The sequence below is a fragment of the Odocoileus virginianus genome, chromosome 1 (assembly GCF_023699985.2).
Source record: "Odocoileus virginianus isolate 20LAN1187 ecotype Illinois chromosome 1, Ovbor_1.2, whole genome shotgun sequence".
NCBI classification, from domain to species: domain Eukaryota; kingdom Metazoa; phylum Chordata; class Mammalia; order Artiodactyla; family Cervidae; genus Odocoileus; species Odocoileus virginianus.
Window position 1 is genome coordinate 64,903,599 of NC_069674.1, and position 23,829 is coordinate 64,927,427.

At 39.6% G+C, this 23,829-nt stretch overlaps 1 protein-coding gene across 6 annotated transcripts in view; it reads right to left on the reverse strand.

The window, feature by feature from the left end:
- Positions 1-3,714: 3,714 nt before the first annotated feature.
- Positions 3,715-23,829, reverse strand: part of CTTNBP2 (cortactin binding protein 2) — a 161,876-nt gene continuing 141,761 nt past the window's right edge. For 5 of the 6 annotated variants that reach the window (XM_070468847.1, XM_020911080.2, XM_070468853.1 and 2 more), the window contains 9 exons: positions 20,590-20,742; positions 20,246-20,433; positions 16,095-16,273; positions 15,319-15,518; positions 14,780-14,962; positions 9,919-9,982; positions 8,482-8,614; positions 7,393-7,494; positions 3,715-4,776 (listed from right to left, as the gene is read on the reverse strand). In XM_070468847.1, coding sequence (XP_070324948.1) covers positions 4,561-4,776; positions 7,393-7,494; positions 8,482-8,614; positions 9,919-9,982; positions 14,780-14,962; positions 15,319-15,518; positions 16,095-16,273; positions 20,246-20,433; positions 20,590-20,742 — 1,418 coding nt within the window. In that variant the 3' untranslated portion in view covers positions 3,715-4,560. The remainder of the gene's footprint in view (positions 4,777-7,392; positions 7,495-8,481; positions 8,615-9,918; positions 9,983-14,779; positions 14,963-15,318; positions 15,519-16,094; positions 16,274-20,245; positions 20,434-20,589; positions 20,743-23,829) is intronic. The other variant, XR_002317280.2, reaches the window with a different exon arrangement.

Consider the following 23,829-nt stretch of genomic DNA (forward strand, 5'->3'; position numbering starts at 1 on the left):
ATATGGTGACATCTCACTTCGGTTTTGATTTGCATTTTCCTTATCATTAGTGATGCTGAGCACCTCCTCATGGACGTGTTGGTCATCTGTATGTCTTTGGAAAAATGTTTATTCGGATCCTCTGCCCACTTTTTGACTTCTTTTTTTTTTTGCTGTTATATGAGTTTTTAAAATATGTTTTGGATATAATCCCTGATAATATATATGTGGTTTACAGTTATTCTATTTTCTAAGTTGGATTTTCCTTGTTTTGGTTTCTTTTCCCATGTGCAGAAGCTTTTGGTTTTTATGTAGTCCCCCTCATTGATTTTTTGCTTTTGTTTCATTTACTTTTAGTGTCAGATAAAAAAATCATCACCAAGACCAATGTCACAGAGCTTTCCCCTTTGTTTTTTTCTAAGTCTTATTTTTGTAGGCTTCACATTCAACTCTTTAATCTGTTTTGAGTTAATTTTTGTATATGAAATAAAATAGTGGGTTTAGTTTCATTCTTTTGCATGTAGCTGTCCAGTATTCCCAACACCATTTATTGAAGAGACTGTCCTTTCCTCATTGTATATTATTGGCATCTTAATCAGAAATTAATTGTCCATATATGTGTGGGCTTATTTCTAGGCAATCTATTCTCTACCATTGATCTGTGTCTGTTACTATGCTAGTACCATACTATTTTGATTTGTTATAGCTAATATAGTTTGAAATCAGGAAGCATGACACCTTCAGCTTTGTTCTTTTTCAAGATTGCTTTGGCTATTGGGGTGCCATACAAATTTTAGACTTATGTGTTCTATTTCTGTGGAAAAAAAATTGGAACTTTAATAGTGATTTCATCGACTCTGTAGGTTGCTTTGGGTACATGCATGCTAAGTTGCTTTAGTAGTATTCGTCTCTTCGTGATCCTAAGGACTGTAGCCTGCCAGGCTCCTCTGTCCATGGGGATTCTCCAGGCAAGAATACTGGAGTGGGTTGCCATGCCCTCCTCCAGGGGATCTTTCTGACTCAGGGATCGAACCCACATCTCTTAAGTCTTCCTGCATTGGGGGCGGGGGGGGGGGGTTCTTTACTCCCAGCATTGCCTGCTTGGGTTAGTAGGGACATTTTAACAGTATTGAGTTTTAAATTTTTGAGCACAGAGGATCTCTCTTCTTTTACTTGTGCCTTCTTCAGTTTCTCTCATCAGTGTCTTACTTTTCAGTGTATGGGTCTTTTACCTCCTTGGTTAAATTTATTCCTAGGTATTTTGCTGTTTTTAGGGCAATTGTACAATAATTGATTTCTTAATTTCTCTGATACATTCTTGATTTCCTTAAAATATAACCCATTTTTTTGGGGGGGGTATATTTAGCTGATACTCTTCCTGATTAAAGTATCAGAATGTGTAGGAACAAATCTGGGGATTTCTGATTTTCCTATTGTGCTTTTCTTTCTGGGACAAGAATAATCCTCTTTTTTCTTTTTTCCAATGAAGTCATTGAAACCAAGAGATGTTACATGATGTCTTAGCCTTCTGGCTAGAACTGCAGCTCTTGACTTGATAATTCAATGTTATCTTCTAATATCTGTTATATTAAGGGCAGAATAGATAAGGTATGTATCTTATATCCTTTCCCCATGTATTTCCATAGTCCTCTTTCTCAAATTAACAATGGCATCTTGGTCTACAACAACTATTTATTCATAGTAAAAACCAAACTAACAGGATTATCTATTCACTAATTTATTCCTTTCACATCTGTGGAATGTTTTCTTGAGAAAAACATTACAAAAGAGATCAGATAAAATTCAGAAAATATCATGTAACTTCATAGAGAAAGTTTTGTGTAATAGTTGTTAGGAATAAATCCCTAAATCAGGTGCTGTCTATGTCTAGTCAACTGAACTTAATTTGCATTAAGTATTAACTGCACAGGAAAAAAAATTATGCAAGTTCAGCCTTGTCTATCAAAATTGGCTTTTTTCATGAATAATCAGATTTTATGACATTTACTTGTTTTCTGTTGTTTTTTTTTTTTTTTGGCAACTGCAAAATGTGTTAGGTCTATTTAGGAGAAGCTCATCATCAAGTTAACATAAAAGGGAAATAAAATTTGCTAATGTGTTATAGCTATCAATTTCCAATTAGGTATTTAATTAGGTGTTTTACAACAACTACAATTCTACAACTCTAGTAAAATCTGATGCTCATAATACAGCTGTTAGTATTTGTGAGTTTATTACAACTTGATGGGATGTTGGCATGCCACAAAGACTTCTGGGACATAATTTATTACTTTTTATGGATGAGGGTGGTAACTAGGAACATTGTATTGTTACCTCATTTTAATGCTCAAGGACAACTTGTAGGGTTGTCATGATCCTACATAACTATTGTGGAATCTGGGTCAAAGAGATTAAGTGACTTGTCTTAGGTCACACAGCTAATAAACATTAGTGCTTAATTCAGTCGCAAGGCTGTATATCACCGAAGACCTTTTTACCCCCGAAGTACCCTGACCCTCACCACTAATGGCATTGAGCTTCAAAGACTTGTGGCCATGACCCAGAGAAAGTTGTATTTGACATCACAGTCCAGTGCTTACATCCATGTATCTACATAATTAAACAAAAGCTTCACAAAAAATTCTTTTGTTGATTGTGATACCATGATGTGCTCTGGTATTTTCTATTCTACCCTATTTTCAAAAAATGGTAGTTGTGACTCTCTAAATTGATAAAAACAACCCATTACTAGGTTTTCATATGTATTTTGAAAGCTTCTAATCTAAATGCCCTCTTTAGACATCTTGCAGTCTACTATCCAATTACGTAAGTATACATGTTGAATTACTAGCCAATCAAAACTATATGGATAGGTTACTAGATGTCATCTTAATAATGTGTTCCAAATTTGTTTTTTCTCTTTTCTGGTCCTTGACTATAATAATGAGGTCTATATCTTCAGAAAAATTGCTAATATAAAACAATGCCTTATCACTAAAAAATAAAATTCAATATAATCTAAGGTGTATATCAGCAGGACTACATGCAGCAGAGCCAGCTCAATCTAGTTTTGTTGGTCTATGACATGGATAGCATTGCCTTTTGTCCCCAGGATTAATGTCTTTCTGTGAAACACTTGAGAGTATCAGATACCACCAGGGCACCAAGAATTTTAAGTCCAGTTCAAAGGCGTTGTGTTCAAGCCTAAGACTATGTCTTCCAGCCTCTCTCTTACTGACCCTCGGTCCCTTGCTCTAGTTCCACTTCCTGTCACAAGGTCCATGCTGTACACCCAAGGATGGCAGAGAGGAAGCCTGGGCTGACAGGTACTGGAACTGATCTCTTCCTTGATTCTTCCTCCACTTCACTATACTTTTTTTTAAAGATACTTGCAAAATGTAATATAGTTTTCATGCACGCGTGTATACTTTAAATAACCATTCTGGCCAAGAAAGGACTTTAAATACTCTAAGACAAGCAAATGATTGTTGGTATATAATTATACTTTTTTTTTATAAGTATGAAAAATTTGTTTTCAATGAGCATCTCATTCCAAGAGCTCCAGTGAAATGTTTATTTTAGTTTAAACCAACTAATACTTTGTAGCAAAAGTCTTTCTCTGAATAGCTACTGAAATACAAACATGGAGGACCAGTTTAAATGGCTCTAAATTGAACACAAGTATCTTTTGCATGGATACACTAGTAACAGCAATAGATAAACACTACAGCAAAGTTATTTCACTAATTCAATATTTTATTTGGTGTCAAGGCATATAACTTTGTTATGTCATTTCATTAGTAATTTGAGAAGAAACTCTAGAAAATATCAATTGTGCCACTAGAAGAGGGAGTTAACTTATTTATTGAAGCATTTACAGTTATTCTTTTTTATATCTACTTAGGTACAAAACTTTTGTAAGAAAGATAACACTTTTATTGCATTATATAAGTTCATATTTACAGGAGTCATAATGCAAACTCATAAGCATAAATATACATGATGCAACCATTAAAAGTTTTGAAACTGAAAACTAGAGTTTAACAGGCAAAATACTTAATATGGCTTTTAAGAAAAGTAACTATTTAGAAATGATTTGTTATTGCCCCATTCTAGTAGTTTCTCATCAAGTGAACATAAAATTATGATCTCTTTAAAATGATACATGTTATCTAAGCCAATGCTGTACACATTTTTAATGTAGTATGCAATGATGCATAGCTTTCTTAAATGTACATATGTACATATATATAGATATACAGTACACAGACAGTTGTTTTAATACCCTGAACATCTTGAGTAAAACTATTATGACTTGTCTATTATAAAACTACTTGAAAAGTGGGTATAACTTCTTGGTATTGCAGTCCAATTTGACAGAATTGAAAAAAAAGAAGTTGGTTATAAATACATTCTTTACAAAAAATTGAATAGTGGTCCCGCACTCATACTTTATATTGCAGTGAAAACATTTGATTCATTTAAAGGTATTTACATCTTGCTGTCCTTGGTTTCTGTGTGAAATATACAGAAGAATGAGAATACTGTAGGCAGGCCTATTTGTTAGATTTTTCTACTTGTTCATTTTTGCGTAGGTTCCAAATCTCTTGAGTTGTTGTTTATTTCTATTTGCCTTGTATTACTGCTGCTGCTGCTTCTTTTGGTGTTCTGGGAACACTGGGTGACTTTACTTCTAGGAACAGGAAGAAAAGATTTAACTCTTGAAACACCCAACTCAGTCTTTGATTTACTGTTGCTGCATTCGGTCGTTTGATGGCTGCTGAGAGGACTGACCTCCTATGAGAAAGGAAAACAGAATAGCTTAATTTGACAATGTTCCCAACTTCTGTAATCGGCACTAACTTCCTCCTCTCTGTCCCTGTACAAGTATGTATGAGTTTCTCCCTTAACGTAGGTTCTCATGGCGGGGGGGGGGGGGGGGGAAGACAGGGGAGGAGAGAAGTTGAATGCTTAATGTCCTACAGACTCACTGTCTGATCTCCCTTAGGTCCTTTGTGGTATGCCAGATCCAGGAGTCAGTGAAACTAGTGCCTGAGGAAGTCAAACTGGACTACTCCAACCATTTGCAAGCAGTTCTACAATGCAACACTTTTACCTTGAGCGTGTCACTGAATTTTTCTGCCTTTAGATCTAACTGGACTATTACTCACATATTCTGAATGTTTATCAGACAAGCACTGTTCTCGGCTTACAGGGGAGAATGTAAAAGGGCACCATCCTTGTGCTAATGGAGCTTCTGCTGTATTGAATTGTTTCCTGGTGATGAGTCTGTAACTAAGGGAGCTCAAGATCCTTAATTCTTGGAAACTGCATGCTAGCATTCTTCTAGTACTTCTGATCACCTGGTCCAGGTCTCTTTTTGCCCATGAGGAAACACAGTTGGACAGGTAAGTGTGACTGATGATACTGCAGTAAGACCTTTTATTCACAGTGTTTTCGCTGATCATGAGTTCACTTGGGCAGGTCCCCCTTCATGTTTACCAATCAGCAGAACTGAACTCAAGTGAGTGGTGAAGTGGGAAAGGAGGAAGGGTGAACATGGACATAATTTGGAAAGAAATGGGGTAGAAAATGTGAATGATGGATAAGGTATGTGCTACAGAACAGGTCTAAGCCCTGACTGCACGTGAGAGTCCCCAAGGAGCCTTTAAGAACGCCAACGTCCAGGTTGTACCTTAGACCAATCCCATCAGAACCTCTAGGGCATGTGGTCCGGGTACAAGGGATTAAAAAACAAATCCTCAAATAGTTTTCATGATGCAACCAAAATGGGAATTTCTGCTTTAGGGGACTGAGTTTTCATCTCCATAAGAAGAAAACATTGATTATTATATATTCTATGGCTGATTTAAATATGTATTTATGTAAATCTGGGCTTTTCTGTTTAAGAAGGCTGGCTGACAGGCTGCCTGATTAACAGGCCCCTCTCTGCCCACATAGGAGAAAGTGATTTCAGCTAACACAGAGAGCTTTTCCTCCTAAAGGGAATTACTTCCTGATAACAGAAGAAACTGGGCATCTAACCAAGAAATGCTCACTGCCTTTTTCAGGATAGAAAAGGCATGAGCCTGGAAGGGTTCAGGACTCTGGCAAATGCCAAATGAGTACTACTTCGCCCTCTGGTGGCAGGTTCTAAGAAAACAACCAATCACCGGGGAATAGTCCTTCGACTGCTCAGTGGGCAAATAGAAGGCACCATAGGTCAGAGACAGTCCCTGAACGAAAATATATTCCAGCCAGAATTCTCAGCAGGGACCCCAAGTGTCACCTCCTCAGTCATTCTTATCTGCTCCCAACTATGTTTTTACTGTGCTTCTAAGCCATTCCGAATTGGGATGGTGGGGGGTGGGAAGGGATGGCGGAGACGAGCAAATACTATATAGAGTAAGCCAGGCAGGTCATGCTCTTCTTTGTAGATCGTCATGTTGTATATTTTTATATAAGACCCCAGCCTTGTTAGTATTTCCCCCAATACACACAGCTTCACAGGAAACTAGTCAGGACTGAAACCTCCTGAAGCCGTGAGAGAGCAGGGGACGGGAGCCCAGGGCTGTCTGGTGATCAGAGGAGTATTAATAATGGGATAGTCTCACCAGCTCACCGTTTAATCCTGCTCTTTGCACTCCCTCTCCCCACAGGTCTGTGTCAGCTGCCATGTGAGGGGATGTGAACCACAATGGACATAGCTTGGTGAGCAAACCACACATTATTAAATACATCTTACAAAATGGACCTCCTCATAAAAGCACTACTGGGTAAGAAGTATTTTTATTGTTTCCGTTCACTCAGTAGTACCATACTGGGACATCTCATCTCTTGGCATTTATTAACCAATCATAAGTTATTTCAAGAGGGTAAGGAACTCTATGGGAATCCTGGCTCTTCTATTGGACATTCTGATTTGCTTGCAAAGGACATTCTGTCTCTGAAACATGCATGTTATGGAAGTTCAAGTAAATCACATATGTGTAGATTTTTCTGTTATCACTCAGCACTTTGCTGTAATTAACTCCAGTTTTCCAAAATGGTGCTCAAAGGAAATTCAGTGTTCCATTTTAAAATACAGCAAAGAAGAGAGATGTTACATTAATTCTAGGTTTGGCATAAACTAGTGAAAACAAATAGAAGAGACACTCAAATTTTGGAATCCAATTTTTTGGCATCTAATAGGAGGGGGGAAAAGTAATGCTTTTCTATGTGATTCCTTCAAGCTATTAGCCAAACAGTACTTTTTTCTAACCTTGATTACCTAGTGAACACTTACACCTTTATCCTGATTATATCCCTGCTACAGTGTAAAAGTAACTTTGACTTTACAGATCTTTCAATGTGCATTGCAAATTTCACAACAATCCTTCTTTGTCCCATTTTGGAGGGAAAAGGGACACTTACCTTTTGTGACACTGGCATTCTTGGATTATTAACAGTTGCTGAAAACACAGGATTGTTTCCTGAACTATCAAACCTCCTTAAATCATCCCTGGAATCAGCAATCTGGAAAATACACAAGTCATGTTTTCACAGGTAAACTGTGACATACTCAAGCTAAGATGTAAAGTCACTGTGGAAAACCCACAGTGAGAAGTGTGGTCCTTGTCTTACCGTCAGAAGCTTAGGTCCTAAAATGCTCACATAAGGACTTTAAGCTTTCATGTGAAACTAACAGCAAATGCATAAGACATAGTTTCTAAGGGGAAAAAAAAGTCTTTTAAAGTCAAAATAAGACAACCAGATAAGCCCTATTTAAAAAAAAAACAACTTGGCACAAAATGAAAGCATATAACGTTTGCAAGATTTTTCATTGTAACCTTATTCTTCCAGGGTTAACTATTTTGACTCACTCCCAGCAAGATTAAATAAGCTAGTGAGTTCTTTATCCCAAGTAGACTGTCCAAATACAACAGGTGAGTTTTTGGGTAGAACCTGCACAAGATATAACTACCCTCTTTCGCTCCCTTTCAAGCAAAAGGCATTTGTCAAGGAAGCCTGGTAAAATTTGCTGCAGATATCAGAGTGCAAAAACAGGTTGAACTTGATGCTGTTAATGCTTCAAGATTTTGGGTCACTGATTTCCATCTTTGGATCTCAAATTACACAGGTCACTTATTTTTCTTATTTTATAAGTAAAGTTGTTCCTCTCTGCAGAATGCAAGTCTGCTGTCATGCTCTTACTGATTGGCGACAGCCCAAGTTAGGAATACGGAAAGGAAACAGTGGTATTGGTTTAATTTGTGGTAACACACGCAACTTTCACTCTGGGTTTTTCAGAGAAGCCGTGCTAAATAGAGCTCCCTTGTATAAACAGGTTTTTTCTGGAAGGAAGGACTTTTCTAAGCAAGGTAATGGAAGTTTTGATTTGGAGCATTAATCACACTATTCGATAAGGGATTTTTCTCAGGGAAAGAGCTATGATGTGGCTCCAAGAAGTCTATCTGCTGCTGGGGGAGCCACTCAATGCCCTCCCAACTGTGTCCTGCTTACCTTGCTTATATCAGATTCAGATTTGCTAGAGCACATGCTCTGAAGTTCCTTGACAAGATCTGCTTCATCATCCGAACCCAGAGAGAGTCTTTGATCCAGATTCAATGTCAATGACAGATCATTCTCTAAAGACCTACCACAGAGTTCAGAAAAGAGTTTTTCAAACCCAGAGCAACCATCCAACTTCCAATATGGAAACCTAGACCCCACACCTTTCTGGGGGATTTGTTGAGGAAAAAAGTTTTTAACATCCTTTAAAGGCATCCATAAATGTCGCTTTATACAACAACCCATTCCCATCTGATTTTGCTAACTCCCAGTCAGAATTCTCAATAGGATAAAATTTTATTACACAAAGAAATCCACTTTGACTTACAACATTCCACTCTTCTTACTCTTCCCTTTCCTTCTCTGTCCCCAAGGATGACACTAAACATGCTGGTGTATGAGGCAGTGTGACAATGTCGTAAATGTGAATTTATCACTTTTTATTAGCAACATGACCATGGGTCGGGTTTTTTTTTTTTGTACTCAACACCTCAGTTCATGGGTTCCCTTCTGTCAAATGCCTTATGCTACATCATAGAGTTATTACAAATACTATATAGGCTGTTGAATACAACAGATCTAACAGTGGGCCTGGCACAAACAAGCATGTGACACAGATTCATTGATCCCTAGCCCTCTTGTAATTCTATGGTAAATCTTTGTTTCAGTTTACAGATTTGGAAGCATAATTAACAATTCCCTAGGAGCAGCATGAGAAAAAAAGTAAGTCATGTTATGTTTCTGTAAATCTGTCATTAAAATCATCAGTCATCTACAGCCTGTTTACTGCTGCTGCTAAGTCGCTTCAGTCCTGTCCGACTCTTCGCGACCCCATGGACTGCAGCCCACCAGGCTCCTCTGTCCATGGGATTTTTCAGGGAAGAGTACTGGAGTGGGGTGCCATTGCCTTCTCCAAAGCCTATTTAAAAGTTCACAAATACAGGATTTTACCATATTTTGTGAACTGTATTGATAACTATAAAATTTGATACAAAAGGAAGTCAGTGACATTTCTAATCTTTCAAACTAACAGCAAAATAGCCTTTATAGTTTTTTAGATTTCATTCATTCGATTTCAGCTTAATACTAGCATTTGAATTACCTCTACTGCTTTTTAAAAAATTATATTAACAGCACAGGGGGCGCGAGTGGTAAAGAACCCACCTGCCAATGCAGGAGACATAAAAGATGAGGGTTCGATTGTTGGGTCTGGAAGATCCCCTGAGGGCAGGGCAACCCACTCCAATATTCTTGTCTGGAGAATCCTAGGGGGAGAGGAGCCTGGCGGGCTACAGTCCATGAGGTCGCAATGACTGAGGTGACTTTGCGCACACACACAATGAGAATGTGTACTGTTTGTTATGAGTTAAATCTACAAGGGACACTTACTTTTGGTTTGACAGCGAAGCATTCCTGTTACAATTCAGCTGTAATATAGTGTTACTTTTGATACCTGTTTAAAGAAAAAAAATGTAGTCATTTCCATAGAATGTCCCTGTGCATCTTGAACTCTGTATTTAAAAGAAATAGTCTCTAGACTCTGATGTATTTTCATATTGTTTTTGGACTAAATCCACCTCTTGAGGCTCTGTGGAAGCCTAGGGAATGAGCAACGACCTCATGTATATTTATGACTAAAATCAGTACAACTCACAGCACCTGAGGCTCAATTCAGGACTCCTCAGCTCCACTTTCATCAGTGGATCCTATTCTAACCAGGCAAGTTCCCACAGCCTTAGGCCTTTGTTCTCCAAGTTCCTAAAAGAGGGTTAATACCTGCCTTTTGAAGATGGTAATCCCTTTATTTCCCTTTGTTTACCTTCCAAGGGATCCTGACTGTGTAGACCCAACACAGTTTTTGATGTGTGGGCCCGATGATATATTATAGTGCAGGTGGCTTTAGCGGTATAGAAACTTAACTTTTGATTGCTTTGCATTTTACAGAAAACTAAATAGGAAAAGTAAACAAAAAGTCACAGCATTAAAACAAATACTGCATATCATACCAATGTTTTTCTAACTGCAAATTTCAACCCATTTTTAAAAAACAAAGAGAAAGGGAAACACCGGATTGCACAGCTTGTATGTAGTAAATATATAAATTGGTATCCACTTACAGAGACATGCAAATGCATAGGTCTATGTGTACTGGTCAGGCTTTAAAATACATTTCTCACTGTGGCTTATGGTCAAAAGTTTGAGAAACACTAAACCACTCTACATTTTATCGGAGAAGGCAATGGCACCCCACGCCAGTGTTCTTGCCTAGAGAATCCCAGGGACTGGGGAGCCTGGTGGGCTGCCGTCCATGCGGTCGCACAGAGTTGGACACGACTGAAGTGACTTAGCAGCAGCAGTTACATTTGATAAATGCATTATTACAGCTGCTTTTGAGTAGATTCTAAAATTGTATGAATGGTGCTAGCATAGGATTTTGAGAAGTCTGTCAAATTCGGTATATCCTGATTAAAAGCAGATCATCATCAGGTCTCTACGCTTCCTCATCCACACTTCTGTCCTTACTGTCAGAAAGCATTAACTAGTAGCTTTCCCCAAATTACCATGAAAGTGCCTAAGCTTGGACTCTGCCCTCCAGAAGCAGTGACCATAATCTCAGCTTGGTTTAGGTCAGGACAGAAAAGGGCTGTGTCTTTATCAAAGTTTATGAGCTTCCCCAGTGGTCTGCATGGAATGCAAGAGAGTTCTATTTTGGTATTTTTTAAAACAATGATGTCTAAAAATATCAACACAAACATTGGTGTAATAATTTTGTATGAAGTGTAATTATTGGACAAGGTGACTATTATTAAAAAAAAATTAAAATTAGAGGCATGTCCACCTTTGGCTGTTAACCAACCAGTGGTTTATTCACCTAAACCCTGGCCAATGCATTTTATAAATCTCTATGTTGATGTCCAACTATGGTTACATACAACTTTATTCACCTTTCAATTAAGTTTTCATGTTTGAAAGAACATTTGATATATCCACTAGTTCTGCAACTAATAAATATTACAAATATAAGTTTAAAATAATTTATATCAGCTTTTTTCCAAATATATATTTCCAAGTTAGATTTATCTCCATAATACTGTTTGAAGTTCATATTCATTTTATGGATTTTGCCTGACAGCTCTACAGTGTTGCAATATATATTGACAATGCTTATTGTTTAGGTACTCACTTAGCTCAGGAAAGCAGTTGATCCTGAATCCTACAGGAATTCTAATGAATTTGGAAGTGACACAGTGAAGAGCCTGCATAGGTGTCCTTATTTGAGTACCAGGATTATTATGAGTGGCACAGACTGAAGGAAAGAGCACTGGACTCATAAGAAACAAAAACATGGATTGCAGAACCCCGTTTGTTGGAGAAGTGGTCTGGAGCAGGTGATCAAGGGGATCTGAGTCTCAATTCTGCCATCTGTAAATGGAGATGGCAGTCCTCACTGTCGAGCTCTTTTGGATACTCTCAAAGGATAAACAGGTATAATCCTTGTTACAGAAAGCCAGCTGAGGGAGTCTCTTTGCTCTATTGGGGGCCTATAGTCTAATGATTTTATTCCCTGAAGCAAACACTAACTTTAGGAAGTAAGGGCAAGCCTTGGAGATCAGAATGTATCCTATTTATAAATAACACTTACCTTTACAATGAGAGTTTATGTATTTTTTTTTTTAGGGACTATCCATTCAATTACTTTAAAACTTATTACTTATGTGACTTTAAGTCACACCTTATGATCACACACTTGGGGTAATCACACAACTCTGGCATGTATTGATATAGTTAAAATTACATTAGTTTTTATTAAAAATCAATACAATCTTCCGTATGAAAAATATGGTACCAAAAGCAACTGTTTCTATTTTAAGAAATCTAGGACTTTAGACATCATATTCCTTTCACTTAGGAACCCCACTGCTGTTAAGGCCGCCATGTGTGTATGCCTGCTGAGTTACTTGAGTCATGTCCGACTCTTTGTGACCACACCCTGCCAGGCTACTCTGTCCATGGAATTCTCCAGCAATACTGGGGTGAGCTGCCATTTAGAACAGTGTGGGTTACAAGGGGCTCCTGAAGATGTAAAGTTAATTACATGTATTAGAAATCCATAATGCATATGAGGTTGGAACATCTTTTCATTCTTACTCAAATATGATATCTTTTAGGGGAGGATATGAACAAAGCTAGTGGAGGTGATGGAATTCCAGTTGAGCTATTTCAAATCCTAAAAGATGATGCTGTGAAAGTGCTGCACTCGATATGCCAGCAAATTTGGAAAACTCAGCAGTGGCCACAGAACTAGAAAAGGTCAGTTTTCATTCCAATCCCAAAGAAAGGTAATGCCAAAGAATAACTACTGCACAATTGCACTCATCTCACACACTAGCAAAGTAATGCTCAAAATTCTCCAAGCCAGGCTTCAACAGTATGTGAACGATGAACTTCCAGATGTTCAAGCTGGATTTAGAAAAGGCAGAGGAACCAGAGATCAAATTTTCAATGATCCAGCGGATGTTGGCAAAGCAAGAGAGTTCCAGAAAAACATCTCTTTCTGCTTTATTGACTAGGCCAAAGCCTTTGACTGTGTGGATCACAATATACTGTGGAAAATTCTGAAAGAGATGGGAATACCAGACCACCTGACCTGCCTCTTGAGAAACCTGTATGAAGATTAAGAAGCAACAGTTAGAATTGGACATGGATAACAGACTGATTCCAAATTGGGAAAGGAGTATATCAAGGCTGTATATTGTCACCCTGCTTATTTAACTTATATGAAGAGTACATCATGAGAAATGCCAGACTGGATGAAGCACAAAGAGGAATCAAGTTTGCCAGGAGAAATATCAATAACCTCAGATGTGCAGATGACACCACCCTTATGGCAGAAAGTGAAGAGGAACTAAAAAGCCTCTTGATGAAAGTGAAAGAGGAGAGTGAAAAAGTTGGCTTAAAGCTCAACGTTCAGAAAACTAAGATCAAGGCATCTGGGCCCATCACTTCATGGGAAATAGATGGGGAGACAATGGAAACGGTGAGAGACTTTATTTTCTTGGGCTCCAAAGTCACTGCAGATGGTGACTGCAGCCATGAAATGAAAAGACACCTGCTCCTTGGAAGAAAAGTTATGACCAACCTAGACAGCATATTAAAAAGCAGAGACATTATTTTGCCAACAAAGGTCCATCTAGTCAAAGCTTTGGTTTTTCCAGTGGTCATATATGGATGTGAGAGTTGGACTATAAAGAAAGCTGAGCACTGAAGAATTGATGTTTTTGAACTGTGGTGTTGGAGAAGACTCTTGAGAGTCCCTTGGACTGCAAGGAGATCCAACCAGTCCATCCTAAAGGAAATCAGAATGTTCATTGGAAGGACTGATGCTAAGCTGCACCTTCGGTACTTTAGTTATCTGATGTGAAAAACTGACTCATTTGAAAAGACCCTGATGCTGGGAATGATTGAAGGTGGGAGGTGAAGGAGACAACAGAGGATGAGACGGTTGGATGGCATCACCAACTCAATGGACATGAGTTTGAGTAAGCTCCGGGAGTTGGTGATGGACAGGGAAGCCTGGCATGCTGCAGTCCATGGAGTCGCAAAGAGTCAGACACGACTGAGCAACTGAACTGAACAAGGATATTTAAAATTTATACAACTGATTATCCTAATATCAAAAGCAAAAGGAATAGGTCTAATAATTTATTAGAATGAAACTTTGTGGGGTAGGGATTTTTATCTCCTGTTTTCACTGCTCTATTTCTAGTGTTTAGAAGAAAACTTGGTACATGGTATACATCTCATGTAGGAAGAAATATGTAAAGCTGACTCACTTATAAACACCTTAAACGGATTAAATATGTCTATAATCAAATAACACATACTTCTAAAAGTTTAAGGTTCACTTCTGAATGCATATTTGCATATTTCTTTCTTTTTATGTGTCAGCTTTTATTACATAAATATAACTGTGTGGATCCCAAGAAAATCAAATTGCTGAAAAGCACATGATCATTAACATGGTAAAGATAAATTTAATTTCAGCATTCTAGTATGAATGTTTGTTTTTTTCAGGTAGAGGTCTCTCAACTATTTGTGGAATGTACCTTCCACATGCTTTATTCCATGAAAATACACATTGAGATCCTCAAATTTTTGCTTTGTTGAACGCATAGTGATAAACATTAAAGCACACCGGCATTCAGAAACCACCTCATGGGTACACACGTCTCGTGCCTGCCCCCCTTACCTTCTTCGCTCAAGACCGGCTTGTTCCAGGTGGGTGAAGAGAACCGGCCAGACTTCTTGCGAGGACTGGTGCTCACCTTTCTCCAGGCACCACTCTCTTTCTTCTTGTTGCAACTGCCGTAACTTGAAACTATGGACAGAGGGAAGCTTCCTCCTTTGAAATCAGCTGTATGCTGGTCTAGCTCTGAAACAACATAAACCACACTCTGTCAGCAGGACAGAAGCAGGAGTGCAGTTGCACAGAGTCAAGCAAAACCCAACACTTCTAACACTTAAAGAAATAACCTCTTCAAAATCAGGGGCCTGTCATACCCAAGCAGGGGTTTGTCAACCAGCAAACATTACTTTGAAGTCTCATATTTAAACATGAGCCAGTAATTAAGAGAGAGCAAGTGAGTTCATTTTAAAGCAGTGCTGTGCAACATCCATTACATGGAGATAATCTCACTTGTTACAGAGAGAAAATAGAGTTCCCTAAAAGCCAGTTCAAGCAAGCATTACATAAGAGCGAATTTCCTCTCCTAGCACAAACCCACATACCTGCTCTCTGGAGGGGACAGCCATGCAGAACAGCTTTATTAAGCAAAATGCTGAGAGCAGCTCTAACCACAGCCTGCTGCCCTTGGCTAGGGTTTTTAGTTGTTTGCCCAAGGCCGGGTTGTCTTTTTACAGAGGCTCTTGACAATATTGCTTCTTGAACTCTGGGTGCAATGACAGCATTCCATAGCTTAGACATCCACCTTCCGAGAGAGGGTTCACAGTTAGGACGCAGGCTCCCAGCAATCACACACAACTCTACCCAGGACAGAGCTGAAGACCCTGAACAAAGCCTAAGTGTTTCTATGGATAGGCTACCTTTCCCAAGGTTGTTTTGGAATAAGTGAAATTATCGAACACAAAAGTAGTTTGAATTTGCCTTACAAATAACAATGTATTTCTAATGAAACTGTTTACCTGTTTCTGTTTTTCTTTATAAGATCCTGGAGCACTAGAGTGCTGAATAAATGAATGCACAAATAAATACATGGAAAGGGAAAAATACATGGAAAACTTTACAGACTAAAGAAATCAGGAGAAAAAAAGAGCAAGCAACATATGGATCTGATGAGAGTTTTGAAAACAGAGGAAACCTATGACCTATCTAGTCTTAGCAAAAATTGTCTCCTTAGGAACTGCCCAACACACAAGTCATGGTCATCCTCTGATTTCCATGTTGATGACAGGAGTGGCATAGCTTTCTCACTCTCAAACATTCCCAACTGGCCAGGGAGCTACTTTAAACACTTTAAAGGCAAAGAAGAACCAATGACACTTACTTCACTGTTGCTTGGGCGTGCCCTGGGATTACAGGACAAGACAGGAAATACTTTGGCCCAAGAAGTGCTTCTGGTGTGCCCAGGCGGGCCAGGCATGAGTTGAGCTGGCGCCACACAGCCAGGGCCCAGTCGACCGTCTTGCACACGGGGTCACAGGGAGACGGCACCTGACCTCTGAACTGGAGACAGAGAGGAGGAAGCCAGGGGCTTGGGTTAGAACAGTGCCATTGTCCTTTTGTTTCTAACCATTCAAAGTTAAAGCTATAAAAATTTAAAACTAATAAAAAAAATTAAAAAAAATAAAGTACACCTAAATATAGTCACCTACTAGAATAATAAACTTTTTGTCAAGAAAAAAAAAAAACAAAGCTGTAGCCAAATCTGATCTTACCTTCACTTGGGGTGGGTGAAAGAGCAATTAGGTAATAACATACCCTGTTATGTGTGTTAGCATGAGATACAGATCTGTAGTTTGTTACATCAAATGAAAGGATGCCGACATGACAGTTCAGTGAGACACTCTGGATGAGGTACCTTACTTGGATGAATTCTTATACATCAGTGCTGGAAGAAATCACTTTTCACATGTGTTTGGAATATCTCACAAGGACTTGCAAATAGTAGGTGTTCAAAAAAGGATTTTGAATAAATGAAATAAAAATGACATTAAATATTTTAATATGGATAAGTGATAAGATGGCATATTGGAGTCTATGGCATGTTCACTTTGTCTTATTTTTAATTTCCCTAGAAGGAAAATCTCAGCTAAAGTGCTAACTTAAAATGTACACAACTCTGCTAGCATGAAGATATGTTTTCAAATTTTAAAATGTGCAAATTTTAAGTAATACTGTGTAACACACATGGTTGAATGGGGGCAATTCTTTTTAGAGTTATATCTTATATAAGAGTTCTTTTTTGGTACTACAGAGGATTCACAAAAGGACAAAGATTTATATACTATGAAGAGAAATCTCTCAACTATTTAGAAGTCAGATATAACAATTAACTATTTTTATAAGAAACACATTCATGTAAATCTCTATTTTACCAAGGAATTATGATATCAAAACTGAGGATAATATGTGAATGTTTGTATATCCTACATTAAGGGATAGAATTTGGCATAGACAAAAATGCAAGAGTGGTTCAGTGATTCTAGCAGCTTCCATAAAGTGACATCACTGTGTCACATGAGGATTTGGGATCTGTTAAAATATCCCATGTTTTTCAAAAGAGGATCATATTTCTCCCACTTTCTCTGATAGTCTTCCAGTGAAAATGAGATCATGGGCTACAATTAATAGGTGAATATTAATTTCCTTGGGTTTCTCTGGTGGCTCAGACAGTAAATAATCTGCCCACAATGCAGGAGGCCCAGGTTCAATCCCTGGGTGGGTAAGATCCCTTGGAGAAGGGAATGGCAACCCACTTCAGTATTCTTGCCTGGAGAATTCCATGGACAGCAGATCCTGGTGGGTTACAGTCCATGGGGTTGCAAAGAGTCAGACACAACTGAGTGACTAACTTTTTCTTTCACTTTCAATTTCCTACTAAAGAAGGTATAATTATTTTTTTTATTAAATACTAGAAGCTTGGTCTTCTCCAAAAAAGATCTGTTTACTTTTATTCCTGTGAGAAACTGGAAGAAGAAATTTTGATCACATGCCAGTGTGCTTCTAAGCACCCCCAAAGATATGGTTCCATCCTGCAGTTACAAGATTTCTGTTGTTTTTGCAGTTGTCTTCATTCCCACTGTATACCTACCCCAGCAATCCATTTTATTAACCTACTTGAAGTGATTCCTGGTAAACTGAACACATTACCCTTCCTCCCCACTTTCTGTTCCTTATAGCACACCCCACTTGCCCATCCTCAAACACAATGGAGGAAAGTGTAGAGCTTGAAGATTAGAACTTTCCTTTCAAAATGAGTAAAATCAATCCTTTTCAAACTATGTTTACCAGAGAGCCGGAAGAGGGAGAGGGTTAGGGAAGATTTCAAGGAAGATGAGCATGGCCCCTGCCCAAGAAAGACAGAAATTCATGAAGCAGTCCCTGTTCTTCTCTTAGATAAACCAGGCACTTGGCCGTGTCGGTGTAGGCTCCTCAATGAAAAAATGCAGCCTTCTGGGGAGAAAGGTGGAAGCTACGCATATCTGAGGAGCAATGGGTACTTAGGAAATCTCTGTATCTCCCTTTCAATTCTACTGTAAACTGAAAACTGCTCTAAAAATAATAAAGTCTTTAAGAAAAATACTGGTATCTTTTGCAGTTATTTAGGTGAGTTTTTTAGCAGTGAGATTTAAATATTAATAGTGATGAAGTTAATGGAAGCATCAATGATTTGAAAAGCTACAAAACCCATGACAGTCTTTATCTCACCTTTCTTCCTACTGGCTGAGGGTCATATAATAGATGTGCTTTGGTCAAAAGAGTATATATTTATGATCAGGCAACTGACTTTAGCAGAGCTTGGGGCAGATAATTTCTGATTCAATTAGGAACTTCAGGGACTAATTGAAATCACCACTAGTAGGGACTGTTCACTGAATTACCAAAGGCATTCCCGCCACACCCTTCTCCCTCCACCACCCTCCCCCAGCCCTCTGCTATGAATGCATGTACATTCACATGCTCTAACACAACAGACACAGAGATTTTGTTCAGGAACTTGGTGAGGCACCCTGGTGTTGGGAAGATAGCTCCAGCCAAGGTCTGTGGCAGAAGGGTGGGCACGAAACCAGTTCTGGGTAGTGAACCAACCATTAAGGGGAAGTCTTCTGATTCTGGCAATTTCAGAAAAAGATGCTGTCCCCGCTGGTAAGGAGAAGGCAAAAGAAGCCTAAGTTCCCTCTCCGCACAGCGCGGCACCCTGCTCCCTACCTGTGAACAAGTCTGTGTGAGGGTCTGGTGCCTGAAGCCCTGCAGAAGCCAGGCAGTCCTGGAGAGAGGCCAAGAGATTAACCCAGACCTGGGACCTGACATCACGAAGGTGTGAATGGACATCTGCAACACCTACCGCAAGGCATCTGGTTATGTAAGGGGAAAAAAGCCTCCTTTTGTGTGTGAAGCAGCTGACAGTGGGGTGTCGTATTACCTACACTTTAAAATCCGCTGCTGCTACAATAAAGATCCTGTCCTCCAAGTGCGGCCCCACTGTGCAGGATTAAACAATAAAATCTTGCTAAATCGAGCTCTTTTATTTCAAATCCTCCCAGACACTTAGCTACTGGCCTAATTTAAGAATATGACATTAGAGAATAATGTGCTCAATTTGGTAAGCACTACATTAATTTTGTTATTTTGATAGAATGCAGAATATTTACTCTGAAAAGTCACTAATAGTGATTATTCTTCTTAAAAATGTGTCAACAGAGATTTCTAATTTTTTCATATGACTTTTTAATAGTTACTGTAGCACAATGTAACAAATATTAAAACTAGTTTGAGTAGATGGATAATGAAGGCTCCAAGGAAACAATAGCTTTTCCTTAAGAAGAATGATTAATTTTCTAATTTAGTCTCAGACAGCAGTTAAACTCAGGGAGACTCCTTGAGAATAGTTAATAAAACAATAAAACCTATCTGCTTTTTTTGGGGGGGGGGTGCCACACCACATGGCATGTGAGATCTTAGTTTCCCAACGAGGATCAAACCTGCATCCCTTGCACTGGAAGCTCAGAGTCTGAACCACTGAACCACCAGGGAAGTCTGTTTTTTTAAAAAATACTTAACATAGTACAGGTACTGCTGTGAGTTTTACATGCATTATCCTATTTAACCCTTAAAGTGTTAGTTGCTCAGTTGTGTCCAACTCTTTATGACCCCACTGACTGCAGCCCGCCAGGTTCCTCTGTCCAAAGGATCTTCCAGGCAAGAATACTGGAGTGGGTTGCCAAGCCCTCCTCCAGGGGACCTTCCTGATCCAGGGACTGAACCCGAGTCTCCTGCAAACCCATATCTCCTGCACTGCAAGCAGATTCTTTACTGTCTCAGCCACCAGGGAAGCCCCACTTGACCCTTGCCTACCCCGATTTTTACTTGCCAGAAGCCACACAGTAAGTGGCAGAGCTCAAGCCCAGGCTGCCTGACAGCAATGCCAGGGAACGTCAAGGACCCTCTCCCAACAACGGGCCGCGTTCCTGTTACCTTACTCACGACCTTCCTCCTGAGGAACCTGCGCAGCAGCCCCTGCATGGGCTCGCCGTCCCAGCGCAGCTGCACCCAGCGGAAATGCTGCTGCACCAGCAAGTCCGAGCCCTGCAGACAGGCCTTGGCGATCGTTCCCATCAGAAAGCAGTTCTCATGGAAGTAGTAGCATTCAGACGTTCCGTTTCCTAAAACCAGAGCAGCAGTCCAACGTCAGGAAACCATAGCAGAGAACAATTCAAACAAGTGAAGGAAAGACGGCCATGAAGCGTAATGTGCTCCAGGGGACAGAGAAAGCTCCTAAAGCAGCGGGCTTCTTGGGGTGGTCTCTCCACTATCTTTACCTTTTTGGAAGGTACAGGGGCTTTCAGCACTGTGATTTTCCAGAGGTCCCAAAAAGTCCCCCAGTAACTCAGACAATGAAGATTTTTCCAAGTTCTCCAAGATGACGATGATTTTCTTGTTAGCAGGAGATTGTTTCACTGGGATCAGACACGCTGTGGTCAAAACAGAAATTCAGTGATTAAAATGTATCAATGATTAAATGATCAATGATTAAAACATAAAATGACAGAAAAGTACAAACTTGCAAAAGTTTATGAGTTAGCAAAGATATGACACAGTGCTCTGACATGGCTGGGAAAGTATAAAGACTCTGGGAAACAGTTTGAAATTACTGAATACAGCTGAGGATACCACCCCACACACAATGATCCAACACTAACTAGTTCCATAACAGGTCCCAAACGGAATCAACCCAAATGTCCACCAGCAACAGAATAGAAAGTATGTTCTTACAATGGATTTGAAAATGGACAAATTGTAGTTACAAGCAGCCACATGGAAGACTGTCACAAACGGTCTATTAAGAAACATATCACACAGGATACAAACAATATGACACCATCATTTAGAGTTCAAACAGGCAACATGAAACATACACTTTAGGAATTCATAGATAGTAAAACTGTTTTTAAAAAACAAAGAAATGATTACAAAAGAGAGACTAGAGACTACCTCCAGAAGGAAGGGTTTGTGAACAAGGGTGGGGCACGTGGGCTTATTCTGGAAGCTAGGGATGTTCTATTTTGTGACCTGGTCAGTGGTTAAATTATAATCTTATTTTAAATTATTCATTGATCTATAAAAATAGGCAATATGTATTTTATAGATGGATATTTCAGAATACAAAGGGTCAAAATCCTTCATTAGGGATTGAATCCTTTAAATCACACATATGTAAAATGTTCATAAAATCATGGAAACAGGACCTCAGAGACAAGCAGATCCCTCCTTTCATTTCATAGATCTCAGAGATGTTAAGGAGATTTGACCAAGGCTTCAGAAACAGTGATAAGGAAGGACCACATTCTGGGTCTTGTGATTCTTATTTTAGGGGTCCTCACACTAAAGACTGGGGGTGTGAACTGCATAAATGGAGGATTATTATTATATGTATTAGACAAATTGGTAGATAAAGTGTAACTGAGAGATTGCCTGGACACCTGCTAAGCACTCAAATGTTGTTAATACTGTAGTTGAAATACATCTATAATACTAGCTAGATAGCAATGAATGAAAAATTTATATCACCTTTTAATATTTTAGAAGATTCTAAGATGCCCTAGTCTTAGCTAAATTAACCTTGAGAAAAGATCAATTTAGAATACTCAGCAGTGATTTTGTCAAGTAATTCCATTTTCTGCAAACACTTATGATAGTACATTATACCCATTCCACCTCCATGTTACTATAGACACAAATGCATTGTCACTTTCAAGAGAACTCCTTGAGCACTGTAAATTAATCTCTTCTGAGACTGAAATAACTTTTCTGGATGCTACAAAGCTTTAAAAACTAAAAGACCAGAAACAAAACCAGCTGCCTCTCCATCAAGTTGTTTCTGTGGGGGTGGGTACATTAGCATTTGGCATGTGCCACATCCCCTTCAACATGGCTATTCAGTAAAGAGTGCTAACACATTCTGTGCTTCTCAGGGTCAAATGTTATTTCAGAACTACATTTATAATGGAAGTATGATGGCTTTACCAACTCAGCTGGTGAAGAATCTGCCTGCAATGCAGGAGATCTCAGTTCGATTCCTGGGTCAGGAAGATCCCCTGGAGGAGGGCATGGCAACCTACTCATGTATTCTTGCACAGGGGCATTCCATGAACAGAGAAACCTGGCAGGGGGTTGCAAAGAGTCAGCCACAACTGAGTGACTAAGCACACTATAGTTTTTTTAAAAATAATAATGATAAGCTAACAAATCTTTTATACCCAGTGATTAAAAAAAAAAAAGACAGATTGAATGGTTTATGTATCTGCTTTTCTATAACTAAGGACTGAAAATCTCCAGTTTTTCCTTCATCTGGATTAGGTGTACAGCTAGTTCTAGTGGCCTTGAAGCTGCTACATCCAGCTAGAATGTGTCTTCAGGAACATGTCAGGAATTTGTTGTTATTTAGTTTCTCAGTCATGCCCAACTCTTTTGTGACCCTGTGGACTATATCCCATCAGGCTCCTCTATCCACGGGGTTCTCCAAGCAAGAATACTGGAATGGGCTGTCATGCCCTCCTCCAGGGGATCTTCCCGACACAGGGATCAAACCCACATTTCCTACACTGGCAGGCAGGTTCTTTACTACTGAGCCATCAGGGAAGTGTTTGGCTAGTTCTAGTAGCCTTGAAGCTGTGTGTCTAGCTAGAATGTGTCTATAGGAACATGTAATTGCATCTCAACAATGTCTTCCATGGCCCCCTTGCCCTGAGTACTGTGCTAAGCACTATGGCATGCTGGAGGTGACTGATTCTAACTGGGGGAATGTGGCATTTTAAACTCTACCCATTATGAAGAATGGCATCTTGACATATGGGAAGAAGGGTTTCTAGGTTTAAGAAATGGCATAGGCGGAAGAATGGACTCCAGGCAGGGCTCAGTCCTTGCAGGGACTGGAACCTCAAACTAAGGTTGGAATAGTTTCAAGAATGGCATGAAGGTGAGCTCAAAGCTGACCCAGGCCTCCAGTCAGGATGGACTGGGAGCTCGGGGGCGAAGCCACATCCGTGGGGTGGAATCCAGGAGCCCCACCTGTGGGCAGTAGGGTGGCAGGCAGCATCCTCACTCTGCGCCACATTCTGCGGTCACCTGGGATCCATCCCCAGAGGCCATGATGCAGTCGGTCATTGCTGGGCCTGGGGTGCTGGCGTTTTATGTGCAGCCTGCATGAAACTGGTTGATATGAAGTCTCAGAACCCAGCCACAAATGAAAAGTGGCAGGCCTGGGATGTCATGCTGAAAGGGAGAAGCTACCAGCTCTGGGAATCACTGGAAGTCTTTAAGGGTGGGGAGAAACACAATTTGGTTCCTGTTCTGAGATCTTGCTCTCAGAGTAGAATTGCTGGGAGAGTAAATGAACAAGAGAACACAGCTACAGGCTCTTACTGCTGAGGTGAGGACAGGGGTAATGGGATCCTCCTCCAGGGCCAAGGCTCAGAACAAAAGGGTATTCTGAGATGAGTCGGCAAAGCTCAGTGGAAAAGACCCTGATGCTGGGAAAGACTGAGGGCAGGAGGAGAAGG